Consider the following 17436-nt stretch of genomic DNA (forward strand, 5'->3'; position numbering starts at 1 on the left):
CTAAAACTGCTGTAAATATTTTCCTTCTTTAAAATACATATTTATTGACTAGTAGCCTGGTGCACAAAAATTTGTGCACTCAGGGGTGAGGGTGAGGAGTGGGGCCAGACCCCTCAGCCTGACCTGCACACCCTCTGTCATGTTCCGGGACCCTGGCCACTCCTGGCCTAGGCACAGGCCTACAGGCTTGGGCAGCCTGGCTCCCGAGGCCCCATTTTATCAAGAGAACAAAGTCTGCGTTAGTTACAGCCCTCACCGAACCCAGTACACTGCATCTGTGCATACAACTGCCTCATTCATGTGCCTGCTTCGCCCTACTGAATTACTACCATCTTGAGGACATAGCTCTGTCTTATCCTGCTTCAACTTCAGTGCCTGGCCTGGTGCCATGGACCTGAGAGGGTTTGCTGAGTGAGTGAATGAGTGAGTGAATGAGTGAATGAATGAGGAGTAAGTGAATGAGCAAGCAGCTACCAGCATGGAAAGTTCGCACTCTGCTCTGAGCTGCCTGACGCCAACCCCGGGAAGTTCCCGCCCTGCTCCACCTGGCTGCATAGTTCCTGCAGGGCAAAGGCTGCCCGGGTGTGCATTTTGGCAAATCAGTGCATTAGCACCTGCCAGCCTGGGATCCCCCCCCAGGGCCGTTTGTGGGCGTGGCCAGTGACAGATGGTGCATTAGTACCAGCCAGCCAGGGATCCCCCAGGGGGGCCGTTTGTGGGCGTGGACAGTGGCCAATCGCTGGGGTTCCGTGCCAGCCCTGGGTCTGTTCCCATACGGGCCGCCTGCCACCCAGGTTGCAAATAGCAGGCCCCGATGGCAGCGGGGCAGGTGGGATGGCACTGTCCGGCCCTGCCTGCAGTATGCAAATTAGCCGCCATCTTTGTTGGCGGTTAGCCGCCATCTTGGCTGATGATTAATTTGCATATCTCGCTGATTAGCCAATGGGAAGGGTAGCGAAGTTATGGTTAATTACCATGTTTCTCTATTATTAGATAGGATTTCAGAGAGGAAGGGAGAGAGAGAAAGAGATAGAAACATCAATGATGGGAGAGAGAATCATTGATCGGCTACCTCCTGTATGCCCCACACTGGGGATTGAACCCTGGTTCATAGGTTGATGCTCAACCACTGAGCCATGCCTGCCAAACTGTAAATATTTTATGTGGTAAATAAGGAGGAGGCAACAGCAAAAGAGAGTGGTAATTTTCACTGGCAGCTTACTATGTGCCAGGCATTGATCTAAGCACTTTACAATTATTAACTCAATCTTCACACAATCCTGTTTGAACTATCATTTTCCCCATTTCACAGATAAAGAGACAGCCACACACACAGCAAGCAACTTGTCTAACCTGTCTGAGATTTAAACCCAGGCAGTCTAGCCCACACTCTGAACCACTATGCTAAAAGCTTACTTTTATCAGTGAGCCAATAAGAAAATTGAGTAAAATATTAACTACTCGCCGAAACCAATTTGGCTCAGTGGATAGAGCGTCGGCTCGCAGACTGAAAGGTCCCAGGTTCGATTCTGGTCAAGGGCATGTACCTGGGTTGCGGGCACATCCCCAGTAGGAGATGTGCAGGAGGCAGCTGATCGATGTTTCTCTCTCATCGATGTTTCTAACTCTCTGTCTCTCTCCCTTCTTCTCTGAAAAATAATCAATAAAATATATGTTTAAAAAAATAAAAAAATAAAAAATAAATAAAAAAATAAAAGTGCTTTAAAAAAAATATTAACTACTCAACATCGCCTTCAATGCATTAAAACAAGGTCACTGACAATGACAACAGAAAAATTGACTATATTTTATATTTATGGTCTCTGACATCTCTAGTTCAGTGGTCCCAACCTTTTTATGGCCATGTCCCACCTAAGCATCTCTAAAATCCTGACTCCCCCCCTGTGACATATAATTCTTATTATTCAAAAAGTGAACTCCTAGTCATGTGGAGGAAGCCTAAAAGGCCATCAACTTGACTAAACAAGCTTCCAAAGAACACGGCACCTATGAAAGAGAAAAATAAAAGAACAAAAGGACAGTTGAAGTACTGAGGAAGAAACCACCAAGGAATTGTTAAAAAAATAATAATATGAAATGATATGAAAAAAATAGCAAATAAAGTTTCAAAACATATAATAGAGAACTAAAATGCATAAATATGTCACAATATATATTTATATACTGTATATCAGCGGCTGCCAACCAGTGGTCCGTGGACCACTGGTGGTCCGTGAGGTCCGAAAGGTTGGCAACCACTGTTACATATGAGGCCCTAGAACAGGGGTGGGCAAACTTTTTGACTCAAGGGCCACAATGGGTTCTTAAACTGGACCGGAGGGCCGGAACAAAAGCATGGATGGAGTGTTTGTGTGAACTAATATAAATTCAAAGTAAACATTACATAAAAGGGTACAGTCTTTTTTTTTTTTTTTTAGTTTTATTCATTTCAAACGGGCTGGATCCGGCCCACGGGCCGTAGTTTGCCCATGGCTGCCCTAGAACCATAAGAAATGCAAAAAAATCACTATTAATAACTCATTCTTGAACTGACTCCCTTAAAAACCAAATTGCTGAGAACCACTGCTCTAGGTCAATGTACAAATACTGTTATCATACAGTGAATCTGAAATTTTAATAGAAATAAGCAAACACAAACTTATAGTTATTACTAAAATTTAGGATTTATGGCTGAAGGATTAAATGGAAAAAGGAACTGTTCAATGTAGACCCTTAACAGATAAGAAAAAAGTGATGCTAGCTGTTAACATATCTTTCTGTATAGAAATCCCCAAACCTGTGAAAGAAAAAAATGTAGAGAATTATGAGTTAAAAATAAATATGTAGAAGTGAGTTCAATGTAGGTATAAACCATTATATCCTAATCATATTATAGATATAGTTAAGTCTGCCCTGACAGACTATGAGATAAGCAAAATATAGTACTTGTAAAAACACTTCAATTGTATACACACACACACACCATATATGGTGCTACATGAGGGCAAGATCTTTATTTACTACCACATCCCTAGAGCCTGAACAATGCCTGACACATGTCAGGTACTCAATATTGGTTGAAAGAATTAATTAATTTATTAATCAGCTGGAAGTATCATTCTGCATTCTTGACTACTTTCAAAGTAGAGTTGAGTAAAATAAGGAGACTTCTACTTTGGCCTTAATTCTGAGACACATTTCCTTCCAGTTTGTTAAGTAGTTCTCAGAATTAAGAGTGTGCCATGCAGACAAGTGGAGGGCCATTCCAAGAAGAGGGACTGTTTAGAGGGCAGCACATACCATGGCACATGTTCAGAAACAAGGGGAATACTGACTTCAGTATGTCTAGACCACAGTGTGTGTGTTGGCCAGAAAATGTTAATAATAATAGGAGTTGTGGTTCCATAGGAAGGTTGCGGGAGGGAGGGCAGTTTAAAAAGAGGATAGTAAGACACCCAAATGTTCAAACTACATTGGTTTTAAAGCCAATAAAGAGCATTATCAGGTTTGTTTTAATAACAGTTTCTAGCCCAGCCAGTGTGGCAAAGTGGTTGAGCATCGACCTATGAACCAGGAGGTCCCAGTTCGATTCCCTGTCAGGGCATGTGCCCAGAAGGGAGCGTGCAAGAGGCAATGGATCAATTATTCTATCTCATCATTGATGTTTCTAGTTCTCTCTCCTTCTCCCTTCCTCTCTTATATCCATAAAAATATTTTTTAAGAATCCTATCTAATAATAGATAAAGATTGAAATTACCCATACCTCCACTACGCTTCCCATTGGCTAATCAGCGATATATGCAAATTAACCGCCAACCAAGATGGCGGCCAGGAGCCATGCAGCTGAAGTGAGCAGGAGGCTTGCTTGCTCCAGTGATGGAGGAAGCCAAGCTTCCTCCCTGCTGCAGCCCAGCTCTGAGCTCCACTCTAAGCAACAAAGTTGCAATTATAGAAGCTAAACAAACCCCAGATACCTGCTTTCAGCAGGCAGTGGCCTCGGAGATGGAGCGGCAACAAAGTTTCAATTATAGAAGGTAAATATATTCCAGAATTTAAAAAAAAAAAAGAAAAAAAGGAGAGGCTGGGAGCTTCAGTCGCCAGCAGACTTGGCCAGCCTGAAAACCCTCAGGCCCTCATCCAGACTGGCCAGACACCCCAGTGGGGACCCCCACCCTAAAGAGAGTGCGGGCAGCCTGAAAACAGCCATCAGCCCCTCATCCAGGCAGGCCAGGCACCCCAGTGGGGCCCCCACCCTGAAGGGAGTGTGACCAGCTGCAAACAGCCATCAGCCCCTCACCCAGGCTGGCCAGGCACCCAAGCGGGACCCCCACCCTGATCCGGGACACCCTTCAGGGAAAACCAGACGGCCCCCACCCGTGCACCAGGCCTCTATCCTATATAGTAAAAGGGTAATATGCAAACTGACCCTAACAGCAAAAAGACTGGGAATGACTGGTCACTATGACACACACTGACCACCAGGGGGCACACGCTCAAAGCAAGGCTGATGGCTGCCAGCACAGCGGTGGTGGTGGGAGCCTCTCCTGCCTCCTCAGCAGCGCTAAGGATGTCCAACTGCAGCTTAGGTCTGCTCCCCACTGGCAAGTGGACATCCCCCGAGGGCTGCCGGGCTGCCAGAGGGATGTCTGATTGCCATGTTAGGCCCAATCCCCCCGGGGAGCAGGCCTAAACCAGCATGTGATCATCCCCCAAGGGGTCCCAGACTGCGAGAGGGCACAGGCCGGGCTGAGGGACCTCCCGCCACCACCACCCCGAGTGCACAAAGTTTTGTGCACCAGGCCTCTAGTAATCCTATCTAATAAAAGAGAAACATGGTAATTGGCGTACGACCGCTACCCTACCCATTGGCTAATCAGGGCAATATGCAAATTAACTGCCAGCCAAGATGGCGGCCGGCAGCCAGGCAGCTTGAAACTAACATGAGGCTTGCTTGCTTCAGTGACGGAGGACTCCAACGTTCCCTGCCTGCCACTGCAGGCCTCTGAGCTGCAACTCTAAGCAACTATGTAACAAATATAGAAGCTAAACAAAACCCCAGAAACCTGCTTTAGTCCGCCGGGCTTCAGCCAGCAGGATCGCAACATTGTAAGCAAAGGCCAGAAACGTACTTTCAGCAGCGGAGGCCTAACAGCTGGAGCCAAACCTCAAAGCTAAAGCTGGCCCAGAATAAAAAATGAAAAAAAGAAAAAAAGGAGCGGTTGGGAGCTTCAGTCACCCCCAGCCTGAAAACAGCCCTCAGCCCCTCACCCAGACAGGCCAGGCACCCCAGTGGGGACCCCCACCCTGAAGGGTGTGTGACCAGCTGCAAAGAGCCATCATCTCCTCACCCAGGCTGGCCAGGCACCCCAGTGGGGACCCCCACCCTGATCCAGGACACCCTTCAGGGCAAACCAGCTGGCACCCACCCGTGCACCAGGCCTCTACCCTATATAGTAAAAGGGTAATATGCCTCCCAGCACCAGGATCAGCGGAGCCGCGAGGCCTCCCGGCACCGGGATCAGGGTGACGGGGGCAGCGCCCAAACCCCCTGATCGCCCTGCAGCTCTGTGTGTGACAGGGGGCGGGGCCACAACCTCCCTATCAGCCCTGCTCTGTTCGTGACAGGGGGTGGCGCCCAACCCCCTGATCGGCCCTGCTCTGTGCCTGATAGGGGGGAGCTCCCCAACCCCCTGATCACCCTGCGGCTGTGTGTGACAGGGTGCGGCGCCCCAACCCCCTGATCGGCCTTTGCCGGGGTCCAACCCCAGCAGGTCCAGGGGTTCCCAAAGGTGTAGACGGAGTCGGCGAAGAAGGAATGACACGGAGACAGTGTTCAGTTGATCAGCAGCCTAGCCAGGATCTCCAGCCAAGTTCTGGTCTCGATCCCCAGAGAGGTTCTGCTTCGGATCTCCAGCCAGGTTCAGTCACCAGGTTCTAGTCAGGCTCTCCTGCCAATCTCCGCAGTCAGGTTCAGTCCAGGATCCCCTGCCATGCTCTCTCGCCAGGCTCTGCCTCCAGGCTCCGAGGCCGGTCCCTGAACAGGATCCTCCAGCATGCTCTCTCCAACGAAGTTCTTCTGTCTCTAGAGAACGTTCTGTGTAGGTTCTGTGCCTAGGCTCTGTCTCTCTTGGTCCTGTCTTCCAAGCCCTGTCTCCTAAGTTCTGTGTCTGAAGTTCTGTCTCTCTGTCTGGTTACATCTGTATTTATACCAGTTGATTCAATCCTATCAATCTCTATTACAAAGGTTAGGGCGTTTCTTGTCTCCATTCCAGGGAGTAAAGATTATGTAGCTTAAGCATGATGGTTTGTAGTGATTAACTACCCGCCTGGCACTTAGTTAAGGAGTTTCATCCCCTCCCTGACTTCAGGGAAAAATTCCTACCTGGGGAAACAACCTTTCTAGGAGAGGCACCCCCTCCCTGACTTCAGGGAAAAATTCCTACGTGGGGAAACAACCTTTCTCGGAGAGGTGACATTGGTTAAAACATAGCACCAAGAAGGTGAGCAAACATATTAAGAACCGTATGCCATATATGCCAGGTCCCTTGAAACAGCAAGGATGGACCGGCTCCCGGCAGGCCTTGCTCTGTGTGTGACAGGGTGCGGTGCCCCAACCCCCCGCCCCCCCCACAGGCCCTGCTCTGTGTGTGACGGGGTAGAGCCATAACCTCCCCATCGGCCCTGCCCTGAGTGTGAGAGTGGCGGCGCCCCAACCCCCTAATCGGCCCTGCTCTGTGGGTGATAGAGGGCGGCGCCCCAACCCCCTGATGGGCCCTGCTCTGTGCGTGACAGGGGGCCGCGCTCCAACCCCGATTGGCCCTGCTCTGTGTGTGACAGGGGGTGGCGCCGCAACCTCCCCATCGACCCTGCCTTGAGTGTGACAGAGGACGGTGCCCCAAACCCCCAATCGGCCCTACCCTGAGCGTGACTGAGGGTGGCATCACAACCTCCCGATCGCCCTGCTCTGTGCATGAAAGGGGGCGGCGCCCCAACTCCCCAATCGGCCCTGCTCTGAGCCCGACCAGGGGCTGCACCTAGGGATTGGGCCTGCCCTCTGCCACCTGAGAGCAGGCCTAAGCCAGCAGGTCGTTATCTCCCGAGGGGTCCCAGACTGCGAGAGGGCACAGGCCGGGCTGAGAGACCCCCCTTACCCCCCCGAGTGCACAAATTTTTGTGCACCGGGCCTCTAGTAAATAAATAAATAAGAATAGTTCTAGCAGCAGTATAGAGGATGAGTGAAAAGGGATTAGTCACACAGTGGTGTTTTGCAGCTGGTTCATAGTGGCTCCTGAGAGTTAACTGTTGAATTTTCAGGAATTGTGTGAGCCAGCTGACATCACATGCACCTTAAAATTGACCACGGTGAGAGGATTTACATCATCAAAACCGGCATACCCAACAATATCAGGGATTTTCCTATTTCCCAGAAAGCTGATTTATCAGCACACTCATGGAACAGAGCCATAGAGTCCAGTAAAGTGCTAATTAACAGCCCAAGTGGCGCTAAAAATATCAAAGAAATTACAAATTTGACAAATATTCAGACATTGTAATGTGTAGGACTTAAGAGTCAAACTGAAAATAGTTGACTAGGTAGAACAAGGATGATTCCTAAGTTCCTTGATTAAATAACTGACATAGGGAATTCAGCTTTGCATTAAGCCAGACCACTAGGCATCCTATATAATAAAAGCCTAATATGCTAAGTGTCCAGTCAACTGGTCAGCCGTTCAACCAAAGCGTAATCTACACTAATAAAAGAGAAAAATGGTAATTGGCGTACGACGCTACCCTTTTCATTGGCTAATCAGGGCTATATACAAATTAACTGCCAACTAAGATTGGCAGTTAATTTGCATATGTAGGCACAATGCAGGGAGGCGAAAGGGAAAGCAGGAAGAAGCCCCCTGCCACTGACAGTGATCGGAAACCCAGGGGGGAGCTAAGAGCTGGGGGGCAGGGCAAAGGCGGCCCTGGGGCCGCCTTTGCCCTGCCCCCCAGCCATGATCGGAGAATCAGGTGCCTTTTCCACCCTGGCCAGTGATAGCAGGAAGTAGGGGTGGAGCCAGCGATGGGTGCTGGGCACGGTCAAAGCTGGCAGTCCCAGGAGCTAGGGGTCCCTTGCTTGGGCCTAAAGCGAAGCCCACGATCGCAGGGCCGCCGCAGCTGCGGGTCCCCGCTGCCCGGGCCGGACGCCTAAGCCAGAGGCGTTAGGCCTGGGCAGGGGCGGAGCCTGCAACCACGGGGAGCTGGGGGTCCCCTGCCCAGGCCTGACACCTCTGCCGGAGGCCTCAGGCCTGGTCAAGGGGCCGATCCGGTGATCGGCGATCAGAGGGTGATGAGGGTCAACTCCTCTGGCCGAGGCATCAGGCCTGGGCGGGGGGCGGAGCCGGGGATTGGGGGAATATGATGGTCCCCTTGCCCAGGACTGAAGCCTGGGTCAGAGGCGTCAGGCTTGGGCAGGGGGTGGAGCAAGCGATCAGAGGGAGATGGGGGTCCCCTGCCCAGGCATGATTCCTGGGCCAGAGGCCTCAGGCCTGGGTGGGGGGCGGAGCCGGGGATTGGGGGGATATGATGGTCCCCTTGCCCAGGCCTGAAGCCTGGGTCAGAGGCGTCAGGCTTGGGGAGGGGGTGGAGCAAGCGATCAGAGGGAGATAGGGGTCCCCTGCCCAGGCATGATTCCTGGGCCAGAGGCCTCAGGCCTGGGTGGGGGCCAGAGCCAGTGATCGGGGGGAGATGGGGGTCCCCGTCCAAGCCTGACACCTCTGGCGGAGGCGTCAGGCCTGGGCAAGGGGCCGATCCGGTGATGGGAGGGTGATGGGGGTCTACGCCTCTGGCCGAGGCATCAGGCCTGGGCAAGGGGCAGAGCCAGCAATCGGAGGGGTCTGGGGGTCCCCTGCCCAGGCCTGATGCCTGGGCCAGAGGCATCAGGCCTGGGCTGGGGGCAGAACCAGCAATCGGAGGGGTCTGGGGAGATGGGGGTCCCCGTCCAAGCCTGACACCTCTGGCGGAGGCGTCAGGCCTGGGCAAGGGGCCGATCCTGCGATTGGAGGGTGATGCGGGTCAACGCCTGAGGGCTCCCAGTATGTGAGAGGGGGCAGGCTGGGCTGAGGGACATTCCCCCACACACACACCCAGTGCACGAATTTCGTGCACCGGGCCCCTAGTATGCTAATAATATACTAAGGCCACCCAAAAACTCAGTATAACATGCACTGACAACCATGGGGCAGACAGTCGACCAGTCAACCAGTTGCTATGATGTGCACTGACCACCAGGAGGCAGATGCTCCCACTGGTAAGTTAACTTGCTTGGGGTCCAGCCAATCAGGACTGAGTGAGATGGACCAGACACCCCCTGGAGCCCTCCCGCGATCCCTCCCTGGCTGGCCAACCTCCTGTGTCTCTCCCCAGCTCCGACTGTGCACTGGTGGGGGACCGTGGCCTGGCCTGCGCCCTCTGACAATCCAGGACCTCTTGGGGGATGTCAGAGAGCCGGTTTCTGCCCAATCCCATAGGGGGAGCACCTCTCAGCCAGAAGCCGGGCTTAGGGCTAGCGAGCGAGCGCAGCAACGGTGGCAGGAGTTTCTCTTGCCTCTGCAGCAGCGTTAAGAATGTCTGACTCCCTGGGAGTGGGCCTAAGCCGAGAGTTGGACATCCCCCAAGGACTCCGGGACTATAAGAGGGCACAGGCCCAGCTGAGGGACCGCGCCCCCCAAGTGCACAAATTTCATGCACCAGGCCTCTAGTTTTTATATAAAGATGAACATGAACATACTTCAAGGATAATGCTTAACATTGAAGAATTATTTTAAAGTTTGTGTATGACAGATAATGTTTCTCTCTCTCTCTCTCTCTCTCTCAAGTATGACCTCAGATGCAGATTAGAAAAAAAGTGTCCATTTAAAAAAAATTTTTTTTAATCTTTTGGGGTGACACTGCTCAATAAAACCATACAGATTTCAAATGTATAACTCTATAACATATCATCTGCATACTGTATCGTGTACTCACTTCCCAAAGTAAAGTCTCTTACTGCCACCATTTATCCCTCTTTGCTCTTTTCCACCTCCCCCACTTCCTTTTCCCTCTGGCAATCACCATACTGTTGTCTATATCTATGTTTTTTTTCCCGTCTTAATCTCATCATCTTTTTCACCCAGCCTCCAATCCCCCTCCCCTCTGACAGCTGTCAGGCTGTTCTATGTTATCTATGATTCTGTTTCTAGTTTGTTTGTTAGTTTATTTTGTTAATTAGATTCCACATGTAAGTGAAATCATAAGGTGTTTTCTGACTGGCTTATTTCACTTAGCATAATATCCTCCAGGTCTATCCATGCTGTCACAGAAGATACGATCTCCCTGTTTTTTCATAGCCGAGTAGTATTCCATTGTGTAAATGTACCATAGCTTTTTAAAAAAATTATGTTTATTGATTTTTAGAGAGAGAAAAAACGAGAGAAGCATCAATGTGAGAGAGAACCCTCCATCTGCTGCTTCTCACACATGCCCCAACCAGGGATTGAACCCACAACCTGGGCATGTGCCCTGACAGGGAATCGAACCAGCAACTTTTCGGTGCACGGGACCATGCCCAACCAACTGAACCATACCAGCCAGGGCTACCAAAGCTTTTTTATCCACTCATCTACTAATGGGTATTTGGGCTACTTCCAGATCTTAGCTACTATAAGTAACACTGTGTCCATTTGATTTATCTACAAGGGAGTCATTAGAGATCTGGGCAAAGCGATTTCAAAGGCATAGCAGGAGGGTGACTGGGTCCTTGAGCAGACAAAAAGAAAATCTAGAGCGCAAGAGGAGGGCAGTCCTTAGTTAGGAGAGACTTCACTTCTATTGTAATTGAAAGTATGAGAGGAAAGGGAAGAAAAGATGGCTGCAGGTTCAGGTTTAGCTTATAGGTTTGATGGCAAGAAGTGGAGAAAGCTCACATCTGGTAGATTCCTTCTCACTCTCCCTTTTTTTGTTTTTAAACTCACCCGAGGATATGTTGAGAGAGAGAGAGAGAGAGAGAGAGAGAGAGAGAGAGAGAGAGAGAGAGAAAGAAATGTGAGAGAGAAGCATGGATCGGTTATCTCCTGTACAAGCCCCAACCTAGGTATGTGCTCTAACCAGGAAACGAACCTGCACCTTTTGGTGTATTGGATGCTCCTCCAACCAAATAACTGACCCAAACAGGGCTTCTTTTTTTTTTTTTTTTTAAAGGGAAGTTGAAAGTCATTTGTTAAGTTTCAAGGGATAGGTTTGAATAGAGTAAAGAAGATTTAAATAACCACTATGGAAGATGGGTAAGAGAACTAAACAGGAAAATATAAAAGGCATAATTGAGTAATATTTAACCTCCCAAAACTGATTACAGTTTCTGGAATGCATCCTACTGAAATATATACCTATGTCTGACATGTGTTGTTTCTTCCACTTCTTCTGGGGAGTTCTATTTACACTTAAAAAAACAACTCTATCTAGACTTTCCTGACACTCCCCTAACCACTCCCCATTATCATCCTCCTCTGTACATATTAATGGTTTACTTTGTACACAATTTACTATTACCCTTACAACCCTATTACAGTGGCTGTCTTTATAGCTCTATAAGACTATTTCCCCTACTAAAATGGTGAGCTACTTGAGGGTGGGAACTGCCCATATATCAGGAACTCAAAATTTCACTCAACTGAATTTAAATTAAGATACATTAGACAGAATCTAACCTACAGAATCTAACAAAATCTAGTTCAGAAAACACCACCATTAGCGTTGGCTGGTGTGGCTCAGTTGGTTGGGCATCATTCTGTGCACCAAAGGGTCACCAGTTGGATTCCTGGTCCAGGGCATATGCCCAGGCTATGGGTTCCATCTTCGGTCAGGGTGTGTGTGGCAGGCAACCAATCCATGTTTTTTCTCTTACGTGGATGTTTCTCTCTTTCACTCTCCCTTCCTCTTTCTAAAAATCAATAAAAACATATTTTTTTAAAAAAGGAAAACAAAACCATTAGTTAAGTTTTGACAAAAGTATATATGTTATGAGAAGCCAAGTAATTGCCCTAGCTGGTCTGGCTCAGTGGACAGAGCATAGGCCTGTGGGCTGAAGGATCTGGGTTTGATTCCGGTCAAGGGCACTTGTCTGATTTTGGGGCTCCAACCCCAGTAGGGGTCGTGCAGGAGGCAGCCCATCAATGATTCTCTCTCACCATTGATGCTTCTATCTCTCTCTCACTCTCCTTTCCTCTCTGAAATCAATAAAAATAAGCCAAGTAATTGAGGGCAATAATAACATATACAACAGTCAGAGAAAACAATTCAGAACTGTCAGATGTAAGAAACACCCAAATCCTGTAAGAATTTTCATGTGTTTGAGCCAAACTGATGACAACTGCCAGGAAGCAAAATCTCAATGGGTGTGAGAAAATGTTCCAGAGAAGACGTAAGGGGTTACGTGAAATCCATTGGTGGTAGATTAGGGAGGCGGAAGAAAGCAAAGCTAGGAAATCTCTAAGATTGGATAAAGAATAAAATGAAAAGACAAATACTTCTTTTATGCAGGGAGCGGCTATATGGTTAAGCCTCGGACTGACCTGTTGGCAAAGCCACAAACAAGTCCCAGCTTAGAGGGCCCAGTCCTCTTAGCATAATTAGGCTTGACCTTATAACTGCTCCCTAGATCAGGGGTGGGCAAACTTTTTGACTCAAGGGCCACAATGGGTTCTTAAACTGGACCGGAGGGCCGGAACAAAAGCATGGATGGAGTGTTTGTGTGAACTAATATAAATTCAAAGTAAACATCATTACATAAAAGGGTACGGTCTTTTTTTTTTTTTTAGTTTTATTCATTTCAAACGGGCCGGATCCAACCCATGGGCCGTAGTTTGCCCACGGCTGCCCTAGATCTTACCTGGGTAGCTAATGGGCTGAGGGCGATGCAGCAAGTGCTGCCAAAAGGAGTGAAACTCACGAGAACATTGTAACTATGGTGACCACTACCTTGTTTACCTCTGGCTATAAAATAAAGGCTCAGCTTGCTGTCTGGATCTCTCTCTGTGGCCTCAGCCAGGCACAGGAAGATCCATCTAACTAGACCCAGCTTATTCTCTTTGTCTTTTCTTCATCCATTCACTGCCCTCTGGCTCGTCACACTTTTACATTGGTGGATACTGGATAGTTAACAAGTAACACAGCAAATAGAGATGGCATGTGGGAGAACAAAATAACAATGAGGGGGTTCTGTGGTCCGGTGTTCTGGTGGGAGATTGTGCCCTGAAGGGTATGGCAAAAGGGAGTTACTCTGACATTCCAATGATATGTTATTGGAGATGCAACAAGACAATAGACAAGCTCAGTTAAAGATTGAGCTTTGTCAAGAAAGACACCAGCCTAGGACATGACTAACCATCCCAATTCGTCTTCAGTTAGTAAGTTTTCATTGCAGACCATCCTATGTGTTACTTTAGGTCTCTGAGTTTGTATGGCTTATCAGGCAGGCCTCCCCTGAGCTTGTCAGGTTTAGTATGTGGCCCCTTTTTCATCCACAGAACTTTCATTTATAATCTACTATGGTCTCCAGATGTTTGCATATGATTCTTGCTGTGATGTTCAATTCTGCACCTACTATAAGCAAGGTGATGCTATTAACAAACACTGTGGAATACAAACAGTGGTTTTACCATGAGATAGAAAAGATTAAATTATCAAATTATCTTAATACATGGTCGAATGTGACGACAATTCAGGAAGAAAATGAAGAACAGATTAGAAGGGTCTTAGGAAGCTGAACTTTATTCTGAAGAGTAAGAGATGTGGGGCATGTTGACTTAATACAACTTAACGTGCTACTCAAATGTATTTTGTTGAGCTTATCTTCTAATATCTAGCAATTTCTATCCAAAACTGTCAATAAGCCTGACTATTGCATTCAATTCCTATCGTTCATCCCAGCCTGGACGAATGCTCCAAACCCTCTCCCACGGCTGTGGGTAAACGCCTTTAAGGAAACAAGCGAGCCTGCAGGAGATGCCACCTGTGCGGCCCCAGAATGTAACAGAGGGGACGTCCTTACAAGTAAGTCCCTCTTTCTCCGGCGCCCGCCGTCTGCTCTCGTCCGACACTTTTCACGGGATGAGACGCTTCACCCTTCGGCCAAGACCCGCGCGGCCCCGGCCAGCGGCGGCCAACGCGAGTCCCCGTCCCGGGTCCCAGGACTTCAGGGAAGCCCCGGGCGCGGCGAGGGTGGAGCCGCCAGAAGCCAGATGTCCCAGGGCACCAGCTGGCAAGGCCAGCACCCGGGCGCCGGGGGCCGGGCGGAGGGGAGTGGTCCCGTCGAGGCCGGAAAACTTTCCGCAGAGCCACGGGTTAGGCACCCCCCGGGGCCCGCTGCGGAGCACGGCAGCCCCTCCGCCCCACGACCCGCCCCCCGGCCTCCTTACCGTCCTGCAGAAGCTCCCGGACAGTCGCTGCCGCCGCCCGAGAGCCCAGCGCTCCGTGTCCGGCCCCTGCGCCGCCGCCGTCCTCAGCGTCCATGTTGTCAGGTCCCGCGGTGATGACGTCACGGGGCCGGCCAGCCCCAGTGGTGACGCCCACTCCCGGCGCCCCCCTCTCCGCCCCGCCCACGGCTCCGGACCTGCGGGGCGAGTCGGCTTCAGCGGCAGCAGCTGGGCGGGTCCTGTCCGGGAGCCTGCGGGTGCCAGCGCAGCCGGGCAGCCGGAGCCCGGAGCCCGCGGACAGCGCCGCCCGCGAGGGCTGGTGTGGTGCCCGGGCCGCAGAGAAGGTGGGCGCCGGGACGTGGCCGCAGCGCTTATCGCTAAAGCAAGTATTTAACCTCAGAACGAGGGCCCCTCGGAGGCCGGAGAGGAGAGCGGGGGTTTGTGGGAGCTCTGCCGGCTTTCCCCGGGCACAGCTGGCGGAGCCCTGCAGGCTTTCTCCGGGCACAGCTGGCGGGAGTCCTGCCGGCTTTCCCCGGGCACAGCTGGCGGGAGCTAGAGGTTAGTTACCCAGCTTTCTCTGTCCCACGCCCGGATTCTTAGCCCTGAGCTAAGGCAGACGGGAAAGGCGGGAAGCCCAGCTGCCCGGGTGGGGGGTGGGTAGTGAGAATTAGGGAGAGCCGGGAGTCGGTGCAGAAGGAGGACCGAACCAGGAAAGAACAAGTGCACTCGGTCTCTGTCCTCTCGCCCAGGAGATCAGACCTGCTCTTCTGCTTCCGCTCAGTTTCAGCCACGTGCTTTGAGCGATGCCAAACTTGATCATATTACAAACGGATGGGCTTTCCGTATCTCAACCAACAGTGCTGAAGCTGTAAAATCCAGTTCTCTTGCTCTGGCCGGTTTGGCTCCCTTCATGGAGCCTCGGCCTGCGGACTGAAGGGTCCCGGGTTCGATTCTGGTCACGGGCACATGCCCGGGTTGCGGGCTAGATCACAATTGGGGCGCATGCGGGAGGCACCCAGTCGGTGGTTCTCTCTCATCATGGATGCTTCTATCGCTCTTCTCCCTTCCTCTCTAAAATCAATAAAAATATTTTTTTAAAAAATCAAGTTCTCATCTTCTCCGCTGCTACATCTAGTTATTCACCTAGATTTCTCCCAAGATAAATGCTGATAAATTAACAGAGCAATCACGTAGTAAGAAGGTTAATTTAAACATCCTCCTATATAATAAAAGGCGAATATGCAAATTGTCCCGTCAACTGGGAATTTGACAAGGAGTTCGACTAGGGACAGGGCCCACAGGCCAACTGCCTGTGGCCCCCTACCCCTGGCCAGTCAGACCCCACCTGTGCACAAATTCCTACACCGGGCCTCTAGTTTCTTTATAAAAAGAAAATGTAATACAACTTTATATACACACAGGGAACTATTTTTTCCCCCCAAATCAGAGTTAGGTTGTTCTCTTAGTTCTGCTAAGAGTATTTCAAGAAGTTGCAATAGTAGGAATTACATTGTGCTAAACACTTTTCTAAGTACTTTATAAATCTAAATGCATTTAATACTTAAACAGCTCAGGTGAGCAAGTCTCATGGTACACTGCATTGTGTTTCCTCTCTTTTTTAAAACTATGTTTTTATTGATATTAGAGAGAAGAAGGGAGAGAAACATTGATCGGCTACCTCCTGGGGATGGAGCCTGCAAACCAGGCCTGTGTCCTGACCTGCATAGAACCAGGGCATGTACCTTGGTTGCAGGCGCATCCCCTGGGGGTGCACAGGAGGCAGCTGATCGATGTTTCTCTCTCATTGATGATTCTAACTCTCTATCCCTCTCCCTTCCTCTCTGTAAAAAAGCAATAAAATATATTTTAAAAAATATATATTTTAAGCCACAAAAGCCAACTTTAAAAATTATACCTACTTTTTTTTGTCAGATTGGCAAAATAAGTATTTTTGGTGTGCTGCAGAATTTTAGTAATTAGAGCATGTGTGCCATGAGATGAAAAAGGTTGAAATCACTGCCCTGCATTATAAACTCGAAAAGAATCTTAACGGGTATATAAGGCCCATACCAGTTTAGGCCCTCTCACTCTTCACTTCAGTTAGAACTCAGACAACACTAAATTACTAATGGTTCACTGAAAACATCAAGCATTTTCCAGCATCTGGTTTTATACTGTTGTCTGTAGCTAGACACTCCCCCATCCCCCATGTAGTGTCAGCTGAAGCTTTCCTTCCTCCATTGTTGACTCCCCTCACTTCTCTAGACAATTATTTCCACAGTGGTTAAAGTGTGTGTGTGTGTGTGTTGGAGCTATTGTGTATGTCTAAAATGTTTTTAAGGATATAGGAAATGTATTTTCATCTCTTTCCAACATATAGGAGGAAGTTAATATTTGTTGAATGAGTAAATACATGTTCATGCCTTCAAAAACTCATGAAGAGACTGATATGTGTTATACTCTAGAAAAGTAATTGTAAATTGCACATACTAACATAGCAGAGGAATGGGTGTAGTAGGTAAATAAGATCAACTCTATTTGGGATTCAGAAAAGGCTGTCAGGATGGGGGATTATGAGTATGTACAGAAACTGGGATAATGAAGATCTGCTCAAGATTTAATTAAAGGTACCACTTGGTTGACACACTTAGGGGAGATGGAGAAGTAGAGGGAACCCTAGGTTTCTGACTTGAGTGAGTAGGGGTGGATGGTGATGGCATAACCAAGATATGAAATGCAAGAGAGAAGAAACAGGTTTAACTCGTGAAAAGAACTCCTGTTTTGTTGCTTATACTTCATATACGTGGCTTACGTCATTCTAATGAATTTTTATTATAAAAAAGATAAGATGCCAATAACTCTGAATTTTTAAGTCAGGCTAATTGAACAGTGATTAGTAAAACTAGTTTTTCATATTCCAACTTTACATACTACCTAAGGAAATTGAAATAATTGGTTTATATTTAGGTTACATCAGTACTTTCAGGATTAGCCAAAT

The 17436-nt window shown here is 48.9% G+C and overlaps 2 protein-coding genes across 3 annotated transcripts in view; both read right to left on the minus strand.

The window, feature by feature from the left end:
- The window catches only part of COG5 (component of oligomeric golgi complex 5), a 196409-nt gene extending 181481 nt beyond the window's left edge, over positions 1-14928 (minus strand). Inside the window, exon 1 of the mRNA XM_059655688.1 lies at positions 14442-14928. Coding sequence (XP_059511671.1) covers positions 14442-14535 — 94 coding nt within the window. The 5' untranslated portion in view covers positions 14536-14928. The remainder of the gene's footprint in view (positions 1-14441) is intronic.
- LOC132211130 (ubiquitin-conjugating enzyme E2 R2-like) overlaps positions 1-17436 on the minus strand; it is a 920533-nt gene that overhangs the window by 749701 nt on the left and 153396 nt on the right. The gene's annotated exons all lie outside the window — the stretch shown is intronic.

This window comes from Myotis daubentonii, chromosome 10 (genome assembly GCF_963259705.1).
Source record: "Myotis daubentonii chromosome 10, mMyoDau2.1, whole genome shotgun sequence".
NCBI lineage: Eukaryota > Metazoa > Chordata > Mammalia > Chiroptera > Vespertilionidae > Myotis > Myotis daubentonii.